Source organism: Sorex araneus, chromosome 5 (genome assembly GCF_027595985.1).
Source record: "Sorex araneus isolate mSorAra2 chromosome 5, mSorAra2.pri, whole genome shotgun sequence".
Classification (NCBI taxonomy): Eukaryota; Metazoa; Chordata; class Mammalia; order Eulipotyphla; family Soricidae; genus Sorex; species Sorex araneus.
In genome coordinates, this window is record NC_073306.1 from 41,395,133 (window position 1) to 41,409,764 (window position 14,632).

General features: G+C 58.1%; 2 protein-coding genes across 2 annotated transcripts; both read right to left on the reverse strand.

Annotated features, from left to right (window-relative positions):
- Nucleotides 1–1,526: 1,526 nt before the first annotated feature.
- Nucleotides 1,527–2,327, reverse strand: GJB4 (gap junction protein beta 4). Its single transcript, XM_004614334.2, has one exon. It carries the CDS (start codon nucleotides 2,325–2,327, stop codon nucleotides 1,527–1,529), a length of 801 nt encoding a protein of 266 aa, XP_004614391.1.
- Nucleotides 2,328–4,981: 2,654 nt separating this feature from the next.
- Nucleotides 4,982–8,566, reverse strand: GJB5 (gap junction protein beta 5). Its single transcript, XM_004614268.2, has 2 exons — nucleotides 8,437–8,566; nucleotides 4,982–6,210 (listed from the first exon to the last, which is right to left on the reverse strand). The coding sequence occupies exon 2, from the start codon at nucleotides 6,184–6,186 to the stop codon at nucleotides 5,401–5,403; it is 786 nt and encodes a 261-aa protein (XP_004614325.1). The 5' UTR covers nucleotides 6,187–6,210; nucleotides 8,437–8,566; the 3' UTR covers nucleotides 4,982–5,400.
- Nucleotides 8,567–14,632: the final 6,066 nt, after the last annotated feature.

Below are 14,632 nucleotides of genomic sequence, written 5' to 3' on the forward strand. Positions count from 1 at the left end.
TCCCCTGCAGAAGGAAGTAAGTACTCTACTCTCAGGTGGGGAGAGCCAAGCACCTGGAGACAGGCCAGGGGCCCTGTGGGCCCAGGGAGAGGCTATCAAGGCTGTCCTTGGACTTGGAGGAAGGTTCCAGGGGATGAGGAGGGAATCTGGGCAGATTCAAAGCACAAGGCAGGAGGAGGCAGGGTGTGCTGAAGGGGAGACAGGAGACCCACGATGGGAGGTGGGTGTAGGTGGGGGAGGAAACAGGGATGGAGCCGAGGAGTCGGGGGCGGGGGGGCAGGGGTCCCCAGGGAATGATGGTGGCGAGGAAAGTTTGTGAAAGCAGAGGAATGGCATGGTAACATTTATGTGGAGAAAAACCAGTCTGTGTCCTTGGTAGAGGTCAGTGGGGAGTGGTCCGGAGGCAGTAAAGGTGTGGGTAAGGTACGTGGGCCGTGGCAGACAGGGATGAGGTGGGTAGGGATAAGGGTTGGGCCAATTTTTGACTTGGACAACTGGGTGGGAAGTGATGCCATTTATGGGAGGGTAGGGTCTGGGAAATGGCATGACAAGCATGGGAGCTGATGAGTGACAGGTCTGGGTCTCCATGAGGTCCGTGGGCTCCCTGGGGCTCAGAGGTCGGTGCAGCTGTGAGAGTGTTTGGGGGTGCTCCAGGCCTGAGTGGTAGGCTTTGGGAGAGAGTGTCCCAGGGACACTTCTCCAGGTCTCTCCAGGGACATTCCTCAGACTTGACCTGGGCAGGACTCCCAGCCGTCCTTGGGCACGGGGACCTGCTTTCTACATCCTGGAGGGTGCCCATCCTGGACCTGCCCTCCACCCTCAGGAGGGCTTCCCCCAACCTGGGGCCTGTCCTGGGGTTAGGGAGGCTGGAATGGGGAAAACAGAGCCCCACCCCCAAACTGTGAGCACATTCTTTTGCCTGGTGGATATTCACTGAGAACCCCCACTCTGGGAACAGGCTATTTGGGGGAACCTCTCTCTGGGGCTGACTGATGGCAGAGCCCAAAGAACCCCCAGAGTAGCCTGTGTCTTTGGGAACTTTCCTCCACACCTGGAACACATTCAGTGTGTGTGTGAGAGAGAGAGATAGAGAGACAGACAGAGACAGAGACAGAGAGAGACAGAGAGAGTGCTGCTACAGAAACTGGACCTGAAGTGTTTTGGAGCTCAGGTACCCACAAAGCAGTCTTGAGCCTCTCTCTCTGAGTTTCAGACTGAACCCATTAATTTTCCCATCAACACACCCCACTCTGCTTACAAAATACTGGGGGAAATCTCATTTATTAAGGGTTTGGCAAGACCCTATTGCCAGATACAAAATTGCCCCCTCCCCCCAACCATCGACTTCTTTCTCCTGAGCCTCAGGACCCAGAATTGCTCTGCAGCACTGGCCCCTGGCTAGGTTTCCTGACCCCCACCCCCCCAAACACGCTTCCCTTGCCCTGTTGCAGAGAAGGTGCCCCATCCCAGCTGTGGGCTAAGGGAGCAGGTGGGGGACCCGGTGGCCCCAGGACCTTGCTTCCAGGTCATGCATAACTTCCCACGTCCAGCGTGATTGAGCCCGCCTTCATCAGGACTGAGTTCCCGTCTTGGGGGTGCTCCCCCGGGGAGGGGACGTAAGGTGGGCAGGTGTCAGGGAGGCGGTTTCTGTGCCGGGAACGCCGACGCCGGGGCCCCAGAGTCTCTAGGCACCTCTTGGTGACCAGGAAGATGACCTCGCTGAGGTTGAGCAGGATGCAGATGACCGCCGTGGCCACCATGAAGTAGGTGAAGACCTTCTTCTCTGTGGGCCTCGAGATGTAGCAGTCCACAGTGTGGGGGCAGGGGTCCTGGGTGCAGGCCACCACGCGGGGCATGTCGTAATCCTGGTAGAGGCGGTGGAAGATGTAGAGGAACCCTGAGTCCACGGCCGCCTTGAAGATGAGACTCAGCAGGTACGTCCACCAGAGCCCGCCCCGCTTCTTGCTGGGGTTCTCGTACAAGGACGGGGCGTTGGGCCCGTGTTTCAGGCGGTGCTTGCGCTCACGCTCCTCACGGTAGGCCACGTGCATGACCACCAGCAGCGAGGGGCAGGTGACCAGGATGAGCTGCAGCGCCCAGAGGCGCACGTGGGACACGGGGAAGAAATGGTCGTAGCAGACGTTGGGGCAGCCGGGCTGCTTGGTGTTGCAGACGAAGTCCTTCTGCTCATCGTCCCACACGTCCTCGGCCGCCACCACGTACACCAGCACTCGGAAGATGAACACGACCGACAGCCAGATGCGGCTCACGGCCGTGGAGTACTTGTTGACCCCGCTCAGGAGTTTCTGGAGGGACGCCCAGTTCATGCTGAGGGCCTCCTTGCTTCCTCAGGAGCCCCGCCTGCGTGTGCCCTCAGGGCCGGGGGCTGGAGGGGGGCTTGGTCGGGGGAGGGTGCGCGTGTCACAGGGCCCAGGAGAACCCGGAAAAGGGTGCCTGGGATTAAGGTGCAGAATTCCTTCAAGACCACCGTGTCGTAGCCTCGCCTGCCAGGCTGTGCGGGGCAGTGACAGCCATGATTCCCCAGGCCACAGGGCTGTGGGTGCAGGACCGGAGAGACTCCCACTCAAGGCCTCACAGCTGGATGTGGCCACGTCAGTCAATCTTGAATGTCCCTCTTGAGGTTCCAGAATGAGGGAATATTTTATTCTGCAAAGTCAAAGATCAGTGGAGGAAGGTCACCTCAGACACCCCCCGCCCACCCTCTCTGACCCCAAATTTCAGCCCTGTGGGTCACATGAGTTCTAAAGAGCTGTATAAGCCATGTGGAATGGCCAGATCGGCTCATCCATCAGAGACAGGGCAGGAGGCCCGCTCCCCTCCCCACACTTAGGGAACCCCGCCCCCAATTTCCAAGAGCACCCACAAGGGACAGACCCTATGCTGACTGCGGTTTGCACAGACCCCTGCAGCCTCTTCATGTTCATTCCTCCGCTTTGGCCCAAGGTGGCCTCCGACCAGGCCAGTCACGCCCAAACTAAACCGGTGAACTGGCTCTTTGGAACCATGGCGCCCTGGCCTCATCTCCCGGCACTGAGCCCCGGGGGGCTGACTGTCTCGAACACAGGACAGAAAGAGCTATGCCTGGTTCCCCCGGGGATTCCAGCCATTCCTGTGTGTGGGAGGGAGAGGGGCAGGGTGCTGCCTCCACACTCACAGGGGCTCCTGCTGTCTCTGTTCACCGAGCCCTGAGCTCACCTGCCCTACCTGGAGAGCCAGTAGTCCCTGCCCGGCTCCAGCCCCCGTGTGGACAGCCCCGGCACAGTTCTGGAGCACCCCCACCCCCTTATCTTTGGAGGCCAAGTGCATCTGTGGCACCCAAAGGCTCATTTCTCCGTCCTCCATGCCAGATCATGACCCTCAGGAGGGGAACCTCCGCACCTCCTTTGTCCCATTCCCTTGGCCCCCTCCTGGTCTCACCAAACCCTCTTGGTGATCCTGACTCCTCCCTCTCCTCTCGGGTCCTGCCTTGGGCCCAGCAGACTGTCCCCCCATCCCCCTCTTGAAACCTCCCTGGCATTTTCCTTGAGACCCTGACCCTCGGGCCCCTTCCTGAAGTCCTGCCCAAGGCCCAACTGATCCCTGCTGCCCAGCCCAGTCCTGCCCGGTCCTCACCGTGGTTGGGGGCTCGGCAGTGCTCCTGTCCCAGGCTGGTCTGGTCTGCCCCGGGGCCTCCTAGAGGCAGCTTTTGTTCCTCGCTCCCCTGCTGGGTGGGGCTTTCCGAGCCAATGAGCCAAGGGTGCGCGAGGGGGTGGGCAGGCGGCTGCGGGGCGGACTTCCCCGGGCACATATTCAGAACACCTGCGGCTCCTCTCACCTGGCCCACGCCTTTCCTCCAGTGGGGCTGGGCACGGCCCATCTGAGCGAGCACTTGGGGCCCGCAGGTATGTGGGAGAGACTGACTGTGGCGCGGGCTGGCGGGGGTGGGGCAGGATCCTGGGATCCTCGTGCCTCGACCCGTGCCTCGACCCAGCTCAGCATCTGTGGGACTCTGACCCCTTCCCATGGGCCTGTTGGCCTGTCTGTCTGTCCCCAGTTTCCCTTCTGCCTTTTCCTCCAAGGGCCACCTCTGAGGGCCCGAGTTGCCGACACCTAAACTTAGGGTTGTCCAACTGAGGTGTAGCGTAGGCTGGCCAGTGGGGACATTTCAGGGGACCAGAGACTTGCCGCCCGCGAGTGGTGAGGCAGGTGATGGCAGGGACTGTGACTTGTTTCGACAGGGCCACTCACTGCCCTGATGGAGATAAGGAATGCAAGCCCACAGCGAGGAAGGCCCCAGCTGGCACTGGGCGAGCAGCCAGACCCTGTCTTCCTCCGAGCCAGGCTTCTGGGAGCTCCACTGGGCTGCAGGGGTGGTCGCAGGGCGACAGTGGGGGGCTGCCGTGGGGCGCTGGCTGGGATAGTGAAGTTAATATGTAGCCAGGGAGGGGCTCCGCTGCCTCCTTCCCCACAAGCACCGCTGGAGCACTTCCTAATACCAGTGGTTAACATTTACGTGGCCTTTGCAGCTGCTGAACCCTGTCCACAGCCATGAGCTCATCCAGTAATCACAGCCAACCCCCAGGCGGCTGTGATTAACCTGCTTGGGGTGGGGGGAGTCACTTTCCCAGGAGAAGCTGGACTCTCGGCACGTGTTCTAAGTGGTGGTACTTCCCAGCGCCAGCCAGCGCTACAGAAGCGTGCGTGTCTTGGCCAGCCAGGCAGTGCCTCGAAGTGCAGTGGAGGCAGAGGGCAGGCTGGAGCATGAGCCCCCGGGAGGGCTGGGGAATCGTGTCCAAGGTGGGAGACACTCAGGGGGGGTGGGCATCAAGTACAGCCTTAGAGGGGTTTCAAGGTCGAGCTGGTGACCAGGTGAGAATCACAGAGGTGGAAATACTGGAAGACACTTTAAGTCAATGCACAAGTTTTTATTAAGCCTGACTGGGGGTCCCATGTGCTGAGGGCATGTACACCCCTCCTTACAGCCGCAGTCACCCGAGGGAGAGGGTCTCTGTGTCACCGTGTCATACAAGTCAGCTGGGGAGCAGGGCAAAGGGGCTTTCTTGCCCAGGCCACACTGGAACTGAGTAATAAATACAATTGGGTTGTATTTATTTATTTATTTAGGCCACTCTGGGCGATACTCAGGGGTTACTCCTGGCTCTGCACTCAGAACTCACTCCTGGCACTGCTTGGGGCACCATATGTGGCTTGGGGGATGAACCCAGGTGGGCCGTGCGCAAAGCAGGTGCGCTACCCACTGTCCTATCGCACTGGCCCTGAGGAATTGGCTTTGACCTCAGCCTGCCCAACTCTCCCTGGTGCCACCTCCCCCACTGGCCTCTGCCACTCCCAGGATGCACTAGGAGAGGCGTCGGGACCTTCCCAGAGGGGCCTGAGCCCTCACACCATGGTCTTCTTCAGGTAGTCTTGAGGGTGGCTGGGTAAGAGGGGAGGATGGGTGTCGGAGCCCAGAAAGATGAGGTCCCCCGAGAGGAGGTCAGCCTGTTTGCCCGGGGCCTGGGCCTTCCTTGAGGCGACGCACTCCCGGCACTTCTTGCTCACCAGGTAGGCCAGCTCCACCAAGTTGAGCAGGATGCAGACAGCGGCCGCGATGACCATGAAGAGGGTGAAGATGTTCTTCTCCGAGGTCTTGGAGATGAAGCAGTCCACCGTGTTGGTGCAGGGGGCGGCCTGGCACTTGACCACACGGGGGAGGGTGTAGTGGGGGTAGAGCAAGTAGAACACGTAGAGGAAGGCTGTGTCCACGCCGGCCTTGAACACCAGGCTGCAGACGTAGGTCCACCAGAGCCCGCCCCGCTTCTTGCCGGGGTTCGGGTAGAGGCGCCCACCCTCATCCCCGACCATCTCCCGGTGCTTCTTCTCCCGGGCCTCGCGGTAGGCCACGTGCATGACCACCAGCAGCGAGGGGCAGGTGACCAGGATGAGCTGCAGCGCCCAGAGGCGCACGTGGGACACGGGGAAGAACTCGTCGAAGCAGACATTGTTGCAGCCGGGTTGGCGGGTGTCACAGTAGAAGTCCTTGTGGTCGTCGCTCCACACGCGCTCTGCTGTCACCAGATACACCAGCACGCGGAAGATGAAGACCAGAGACAGCCAGATGCGCCCGAAGGCCGTGGAGTACTTGTTGACCCCGCTCAGGAGCCCCTCAAAGATGCCCCAGTTCATGGTGGACCTGGGTATCAGCCGCTCCTGCAGGGAAAAAAAAGTCAGTCATTTCTGCCTTCATAGACTCGGGGCAAATACATGAGTGTATTTAATCCTCACTGGTGAGCTAGCTTCTATGGATACTAATTTTAATTTTTTTATTTTGGGTGTGGGGGATTTTGGGCCAGATTGGGCGATGCTCAGGGCTTACTCCTGGCTCTGTGCTCAGGGATCTTCTCTTGAGGTGCTGGGAGTCAAACTGGGGTCACCTGCACGCAAGCAAAGCAAGCACCTTAACCTCCCTGGCCCCTGACTTCCATTCCCATTCCCAATTTACAGGTAGAGGAAGTGGAAGTTTAGAGGGCTTATACTAGGTGACACAAGTATTAGGTGTGGAGCTGGGGTTTGCGCACAGGTAATTAAGTCCAGGACGGAACTCTTACTTCTGAAAGTGGGTGAAGGTGCGTCCAGTGCCTCGGCGCTGGTCTTGCTGAACTGCTACGTGCTACGTGAAGGTACAGCTGTGGAACCTTCTATTTTCTCTTCTGCTTTGGTCCAATGTCCCCTTCTCAGGAGATCAAGACTTTGGAGGTGTCTCTCCTTTTACAGCACTGCTTTCTCTGCCCTGAAGGGGCTGACTCTCTCTGCCTTGGCTCGGGGATTGAGAAGGATCTGGAACTTTGGCCCCCCAGTCCCCTCTGGTCTGCATGGGTACCAGGCAGTGAACTACGCAGGTGGCACATCGGAAGCAAGGCCTAAAGCCACGAGTGGAAAGTTAAAGGAAGAAGCAGTGGGTTTCTTTAAATCAACTCCAGAGAGAGCCCTGATATTCCAGGACTTCCCAAACTGCCGTTCCATGGAAGCCAGTTCTATGGGCTGATGTTTGGGTTAGTCAGAGAAGGATTCCGTGCTCAAGAAACTTTTGCATTCAACCAAGTTAAACAGGTTATCTGTTCTGTGCTAATCAGTTCATGGTGTAGACTCTGAAGAGGGCAGGTATGTAGTAGGGACCAAACTCCTTGGACACAGAGGTCCCCTGAAACTTTTGTTTGTTTTTGCCACACCTGGCTGTGCTCAGGACTTACTCCTGGCTCTGCTCGGGGATCACTTCTGGCGGGGCTCGGGGTGCAGGAGATCAGAGTCCGTGCAAGACAGGTGCTTTACCCACTGACCATCTTTCCAGCACTAGAATTCCTTTAAAATCAGTTCTGGAACAACCTTGCCAAGGCATCACCAAAGGCCCCTCTGGCTGGTCCCGCTGTGGGTTTGGCTGATGAAGGTGGGAACTGGAATTCTCTGCAGAGAGCGAGCTGTCAGAGTGACGGTGCTCATTTCCTTCCTTGAAAGTCCTGTGCCGGCCTCCTCAGGGGTCTACTGAGACCCATGTTCCCTGGTTTCATGCTGCAGGACCTTCTGGGAGCTCAGGGACCCTGCCAGCTCTCAGGGGTTGCTGATTCCCGAAGGACTGTCCAGACTACAGACAGATGCCCTCACCCCCGCACCCAAAGACTCTGTGGCCACAGCAGGGGCCAGGAACCAGCCTGGGACACTAACCCAGCTCCCCTCTGAGCACTTTGTAGAAAGCAGGACAAGCACCCAGAGAAGGGCTGTAGTAATTTTTAGTCGCCATTTACAGAGGAGAAAAGTTACACAGAGAGGTTGACTCACTGTCTTGCGGTCACACAGCTAGAAAGGGACAGAGTTGGGATTTGAACTCGTGCAGGCTGGCTTGGTGGCTCGAAGCCCCCTAGAAAAATCTGAGCCTTTCTGCTCACCTGGTCTGTGTCCACATGCTTCTTTACTTCATGGGTCCGGGGTGAGGATGGGATGCCTTGTTACTCTGCCCTGTCTCTCCACTGTTATGTCTACACCACCTCCCCTTTAGGCACCGGGCCCTTGCTCTGATTCATCCCTTGTCTTTACTCAGTGCTCTCTTAAAACGGGTGGAACCCCTGGCAGCTCCTTAAGAAACAAGCCGGGAGGCCCAGCCCTTCCTCCCCAGGGACCGTGCAGGGCGCGGGTGGGGCTCTGCAGGCCCGGGCAGGGCGGGTCCGTCCCCTCTGCTCCACGAGAGCCCCCCTCTCTTTTCCAGGCGGTGCGGGGCTCCCCCCACGCTAGGCGGGGGCGGCGGCACCCGGAGCAGAGAGGGAGGGGCCTTCCTTTCCCCACCCCCAGGACCCAGTTGCATCCGGCCACCTCCCCGCTGACTCCCCATCACGGAAACTTCTGCCGGCGTGCTGGGGTGTGGCCCCGGCCCCGGGAGCCCCTTACCTGAGCGGCTACTCCTCAGAGCTCAGCAGGACGACTCCGGGCTGGCCACGGCCGGCACCCTGGTCACCCTCCGCGCAGCCGGACGCATGACAGGAGCAGACACGGCTGTCTCCTACGTCCCGGGGAAACCTGTTCCAGGGCCCGCCTGGGTGTGCTGCTGCCGGGGGGAGGGGGAAGAGGGAGGGGGGAGGAGGAGGAGGTGGAGGAGGAGGAGGAGGAGGAGGAGGAGGAGGAGGAGGAGGAGGAGGAGGAGGAGCTAGAGGAGCTGGAGCTGCAGCTAGGGATGGGGCTGGGTGTGCTGCGGCTGGGGGGTAGTGGGGGGGGAGGAGGAGGAGTAGGGGGCGGGGCTGGGGCTGGGCTGGGACTGGGGCTGGGGCTGGGGCTGGCTCTGGCTTTCCTCTGGGCTGGGCCCCAGACTCCCCACACTGCCTCTGGCGAGGCCCACCGGGACGCCCCGCGTGTCCTGTCTCTGGTCCGGTGCGAGAGATGCTGAGCCCACTCAGAAATCCCGTTATTGCCCGCGTCTCTGGGCTGTGCTCTGGACACTGCCCTCTCCGCTGCCCCGTTGCGGCTTTTCCTTTTTCAAGACTTTCCAGTCTCCAGAACCTCCGTGACTGCCAAACTCACCTCCACCTCGAACACTGCTGCTCCTTCAGAGACCTCCAAGCGGATGCTCGACCCTCAGCTCTCCCGCCCCGGCCTTGTCCTCCAGGAAGACTCCCTGATCGTGCTGCTCCAGGGGGCAGAGGGCCCCCTTTCTGACTTCTACGTCATCATCAGATTGTATTGGAGTTCTTGATCTCAACTGGGTTTGTCTCAGTAGGACTCTCTGTGGAATGACCAAATCAATCCATATAATATGAGCGAATAGTAATGAGAACAGTAATGTTTGTTGTGGGGAGTCATACCTAGCAGTACTGGGATCCAACCCAGGGCCTCACACGTGGAGGCAAGTACTCTACCACTGAGCTACATCCAAGCCCACCACGAGCTGGTTTTGGGGACTTGTTAGGAAATTAACAGGCCTGCCTGCCTTTCTCCTTCCTTCCCTCCCTCCCTTCCTCCCTCCCTCCCTCCCTCCCTCCCTTCCTTCCTTCCTTCCTTCCTCCCTTCCTCCCTCCCTTCCTTCCTTCCTTCCTTCCTTCCTTCCTTCCTTCCTTCCTTCCTTCCTTCCTTCCTTCCTTCCTGTCCTTCCTTTCTTCCCTCCTTCCTTCCTTCCATGATTTATAAGGAAGATTGTAAATCAATCTTTGATTTATGATGGAGTTTCAGGCATATAATATCCAACACCAATCCCACCACCAGTGTCAATTTCCCTCCACCAGTGTCCCAGTTTCCCTCACACCTCCCAGCCTCTGGGAGGCTCTCTCTCTGTCTCTCTGTCTCTTTCTCTGTCTCTGTCTCTGTCTCTCTCTCTCTCCTCTCTCTCTCTCTCTCTCACACACACATACACACGTTCGTCCACTTGTCCTTCCCTCCCTCCTCTCCCTCCCTCCCTCCCTCCCTCCCTTCCTTCCTTCCTTCCTTCCTTCCTTCCTTCCTTCCTTCCTTCCTTCCTTCCTCCTTCCTCCCTCCCTCCCTCCCTCCCTCCTCCTTCCTTCCTTCCTTCTTCCTTCCTTCCTTCCTTCCTTCCTTCCTTCCTTCCTCTCTCTCTTTCTTTTCTCTCTCTTTCTTTTCTTTCTTTCTTTCTTTCTTTCTTTCTTTCTTTTCTTTCTTCTTTCTTTCTTTCTTTCTTTCTTTCTTTCTTTCTTTCTTTCTTTCTTTCTCTGGGAGGTGCTTGCTTCCTTCTTCCTCTAATTTTTTGGCTATACCTGGTAATGGTCAGAAATTACTTCTGGCAGTTCACAGGGGACCATGTGTGCATGTCAGACCATACAGGATGCCAGGGATAGAACCCAGGTTGACTGCATGCAAGGCAGGAGCCCTACCCACTGTCCTATCACTCCAGGCAAATTTTGGACTTAATGCCAGAGAGTCTTTCTAAGTTTGGGGAAAGAAAAGGGAAAGAAAAGGGGCAGAAATCTGGATTTTGCAGAGTTTGGATACTTGAGTGTACTCTGCGCATACAGATTTATCAATCAGCCCTAGTGTTTAGTGAAAAGTTTATCTTGTGGCCCTGCTATGTGCTATGGGCTTGCTTGGTCTGGGCTCCAGAGATAAGGAGGGAGGTTTAAGAAGATGGGGGAGGGTCGCCAGCTGGGACAGGCCCTAGCTGCAGAGATAAAAGAAAGGCCTCAGGTGAGCTCCAGCATGGAAGAGACCGCCCTGGAGAAGATGCATTAGATCAGATCAGGAAAGGCAGCACACCCAGCACCTGGCCCCCCCCCCCCCACTGGAAGTCTTACCTCTCCGCATGGGGAGTGCTAGATGTGGGCCTCTGACCCCGGAAGGGTCCTCAGCAGCCCCCTGGTGTTGTCTACTCTGCAGCTCTGAGATCTGGGCAGCTGTCCAGTGTCTCTGCTGATCCCTGAGACATTTCCTGCTGCCCAGAGCGTCTGTAGCACAGTGGCTGTGCAGAGCCTGTGCCTGACTCTGCTCTGTCTTAGCCGTGCTGTGCTCATTCCATAAGGGACCACGACATCATCTACCTGGTAAGGCTGGTGCCAACTGAGCCAGCCCGGAGAGGCAGGGCCTTAACCAAGCCGCCCCTGTGTCTCTGATGGAGGGGTGCTCCCTGCACATGTGGGCACCCAACCTTTCCTCCCTTTTGCCTGGTTCCTGCGTGTTTTCTCTCTGAGCTTGTAGCAGGGGCAGGAAGGTGGGCGAGAGAAAGGTCTCAGGTGGAGGGAGATTGCCTTTGTGTGAAAGGCAGTGAGCTGGCACGGGCGGGGAGGCCAGACTGGGAGTGCCCTGGGAGGCTTCTCATGAGCGCGCACAGACGTAGTTTGTTAGCCTGATTAATTTCTAAAATGCCCTTTTCTAAGAGGGCTGGGAGTCAGCGGGTGAGGTGTCAGGAGCTGTGCTCACAGCCACCCCCCACCCCCCCACCCCATCTACAGTGAGCAACCCCACTCGCGGTCACACACAGACCCACACAGGGAGGTTGGGGCTGCACACACAGGGCCAGAACCTCGCTGTCCCTCAGGGCCTGGACCAGTGCTCAGTTGGGTGTCCATTTCTGCTTATTGCAAGAATGCTGCACGGCATATATCCCCGGAGTGATTGCCGAGAAGAGATAACAGATCTGGCACAGTCCTAGTGAGAAGTACGTCAGGACACTAGAAGAGAGTGCTGAGTTCTGCCAGAGGGAGACCCAGGAAAGGAGACGCTGAAGTGGGGTTTGAAGGGTGTGTAGGAGTTTACCAAGAGGCACAATAGTAGGAAGACCTTTGAGGCAGACAGCACCGAGTGGGTGCAGGACCCCTTGAAGGCGATGGAAGAGGTTTAGAGCGTGCCTTGGTGGGAAGGGGCCAGGGCACGTTCCTGGAAGGATATCAAAGACCTTTGGGCTCAGAGCAGCAGCCTCAAGAGCCTGCGGGGGAAGCTGGTGGGAGGAAGGGAGCTCCACTGTCAGACTGGTAGTGCCAATGCAGTTTATCTGTGCTTGTTATACCCGCAAAAGACTCCATAAACACTGAACTAGCAAATGCTGCAAGTTTTAGGGGAAATGCCTCTGAGCTTCCGGTTGTCAACATTTCCCTGAATGGATCAGTACAAAACCTTGTTTTGTCTGTGTTTCTCTTTAAAGACATTTTATTTAATATACATTATTGCGTCATTAGCGTTGACCTCACGGCCACCGGCACCATCATTCACGCTGGAAGTAAACTCTACCATGTGCATTTTCCTCCTGGCTCGGCCCAGCCATCCTGATAACGCTACACGGCACTTCAGCTCTGCGCTTCGGGGCCCGTTTAAACAGCAAAATCACCGTCGCAAAGCACAGAGATGTGGGGAAAGTGGCACTAAATCGATCCCAAACAGGACACGCTTACAGGCTCTGTAGAAGCAGGGAGGCAGTTGCCTTGCTCAGCTTCAGCCAGGAATGTGCCTGCCCGTGACTCATGCTTTCCCTGCCCTGCGTGTCCGGGAGTGGTGGAGAAAGCCAAGAGCACTGCTCTGGGCTCCAAACATATACAAGGAGCAGACACACTCCAGATGTGGAATCTGTGACTCACAGGATCTCTGTGTGTTTGGAAAGTTCTGTGGGAGAGGAGGAAACCCGCGTGCCGAGGCCTGGGAGCAGACTGGGGGCTGGGTTTGGAAACTGTTCAGGGGTCTGCAGGGAGGAGGGCGGCTCAGTGTGGGACCCAGGAGGTAAGCCTTCTGAGAGAAGTGAGGGTCCCGGGGGAGAAGCAGGCGAGCGAGGGGGCCAGGGAGTGTGGATGATTGGCACAGATGCTTCCCAGATGTGGGGGAGGCGGTGAGGTCCATGTTCCATGTGGGTGGGGTGGGACTGTGTGGGGCACGGCCACGGGGCCGCCCACAGCCAGCAGCTGGCAGCAGACACTACTTTGGGATGTGCCTTCCCGTTCCCAGAGGGCGAAGGGCTGGACAAGGGGGTTTGGGAGGTGTGGCCTGAGGAAGGAAAGAAGGCCCAGGTTTGGGGCGTTGGCCTCAGGGTCAGGTGCGCAGACCCTGCGTGAAACCCTGGGGGACCACGTGATCCTTGAGCTCCACTGGATGTAGTCCGAGAGCCTCCCCCCACCCCTTAAAGCAATGCTGGGTGTGGTTACTGAGGCCCCAAACTCTGCTGGCGTGGCCTGGTAAGATCCCCCCTGAGTACTGCTTTGAGGCCCTCTCACCCCTACAAAAAGAGGGTGAGAGAAGAGGGTCCCGGCAGAGCTCTGGGGACTTCTGACAGGAAGTGGGCAAAGTTGCAGCGAGTAGAGGAGAGTGAGGGCTCACAGACAGCGGAGGGAGGGGGAGGCTGAAGAGAGCCCCCCAGAACCCCCTCCCTTCTCACTCCCCAGAGCCAGACTGTAGGGCCCGGGGGACGGCAGGGAAGTGGACCCAGCAGTGAGCTTGGGACGGGGACAAGGATCGGGACAGACAGACTCTCTTCTGGACTGTGCAGAGGTGTTGGTCAAGAGTAGGTACCTGATGGGTATTTGAGGATCAATGAATGAATAGAGTCAACACAGCACAGGGCGTTGGAAGGATTCTGGTTTAAGAACCCAGATGCTCAGATTCTTGCTCTAGCCCTCCTACCAAACTTGTGACCTTGGGAGGAATCCTTTCTCCCACCCTCCCTCCCTCCCTCCCTCCCTCCCTCCCTTCCTTCCTTCCTTCCTCCTCCCTCCCTCCCTCCCTCCCTCCCTCCCTTCCTTCCTTCCTTCCTTCCTTCCTCCCTCCCTCCCTCCCTCCCTCCCTCCCTCCCTCCCTTCCTTCCTTCCTCCCTCCCTCCCTCCCTCCCTCCCTCCCTCCCTCCCTCCCTCCCTCCCTCCCTCCCTTCCTTCCTTCCTTCCTTCCTTCCTTCCTTCCTTCCTTCCTTCCTTCCTCCCTCCCTCCCTCCCTCCCTCCCTCCTTCCTTCCTTCCTTCCTTCTTCCTTCCTTCCTTCCTTCCTTCCTTCCTTCCTTCCTTCCTTCCTTCCTTCCTTCCTTCCTTCCTTCCTTCCTTCCCTCTCTCCCTCCTTCCCTCCTTCCCTCCCTCCCTCCCTCCCTTCCTCCCTCCCTCTCCCCTCCTTCCCTCCCTCTCCCTCCCTCCCTCCCCCTCCTTCCTTCCCTCCCTCCCTCCCCCTCCCTCCCTCTCTCCCTCCTTCTTCCCTCCCTACTTCCTTCCTTCCTTCCTTCCTTCCTTCCTTCCTTCCTTCCTTCCTTCCTTCCTTCCTTCCTCCTTCCTTCCTTCCTTCCTTCCCTCTCTCCTCCTTCCCTCCTTCCCTCCCTCCTCCCTTCCCTCCCTCCCTCTCCCTCCTTCCCCTCCCTCTCCCTCCCTCCTCCCTCCCCCCCTCCTTCCTTCCCTCCCTCCCTCCCCCTCCCTCCCTCTCTCCCTCCTTCTTCCCTCCCTACTTCCTTCCTTCCTTCCTTCCTTCCTTCCTTCCTTCCTTCCTTCCTTCCTTCCTTCCTTCTTTCCTTCCTTCCTTCCTTCATCCCTTTTTGGGTGTATCTAGCATTTCTCAGAGGTTATTCCTGGATCTGCACTCAGGAGAGCTTGCAGTGCTTGGGGGACATATGGGATGCTGGGGATTAAACCCAGGTAGGCTGTATGCAAGCAGATGCCCTATCTGCTGTACTATTGTTCTGGCCCCAACCCTGG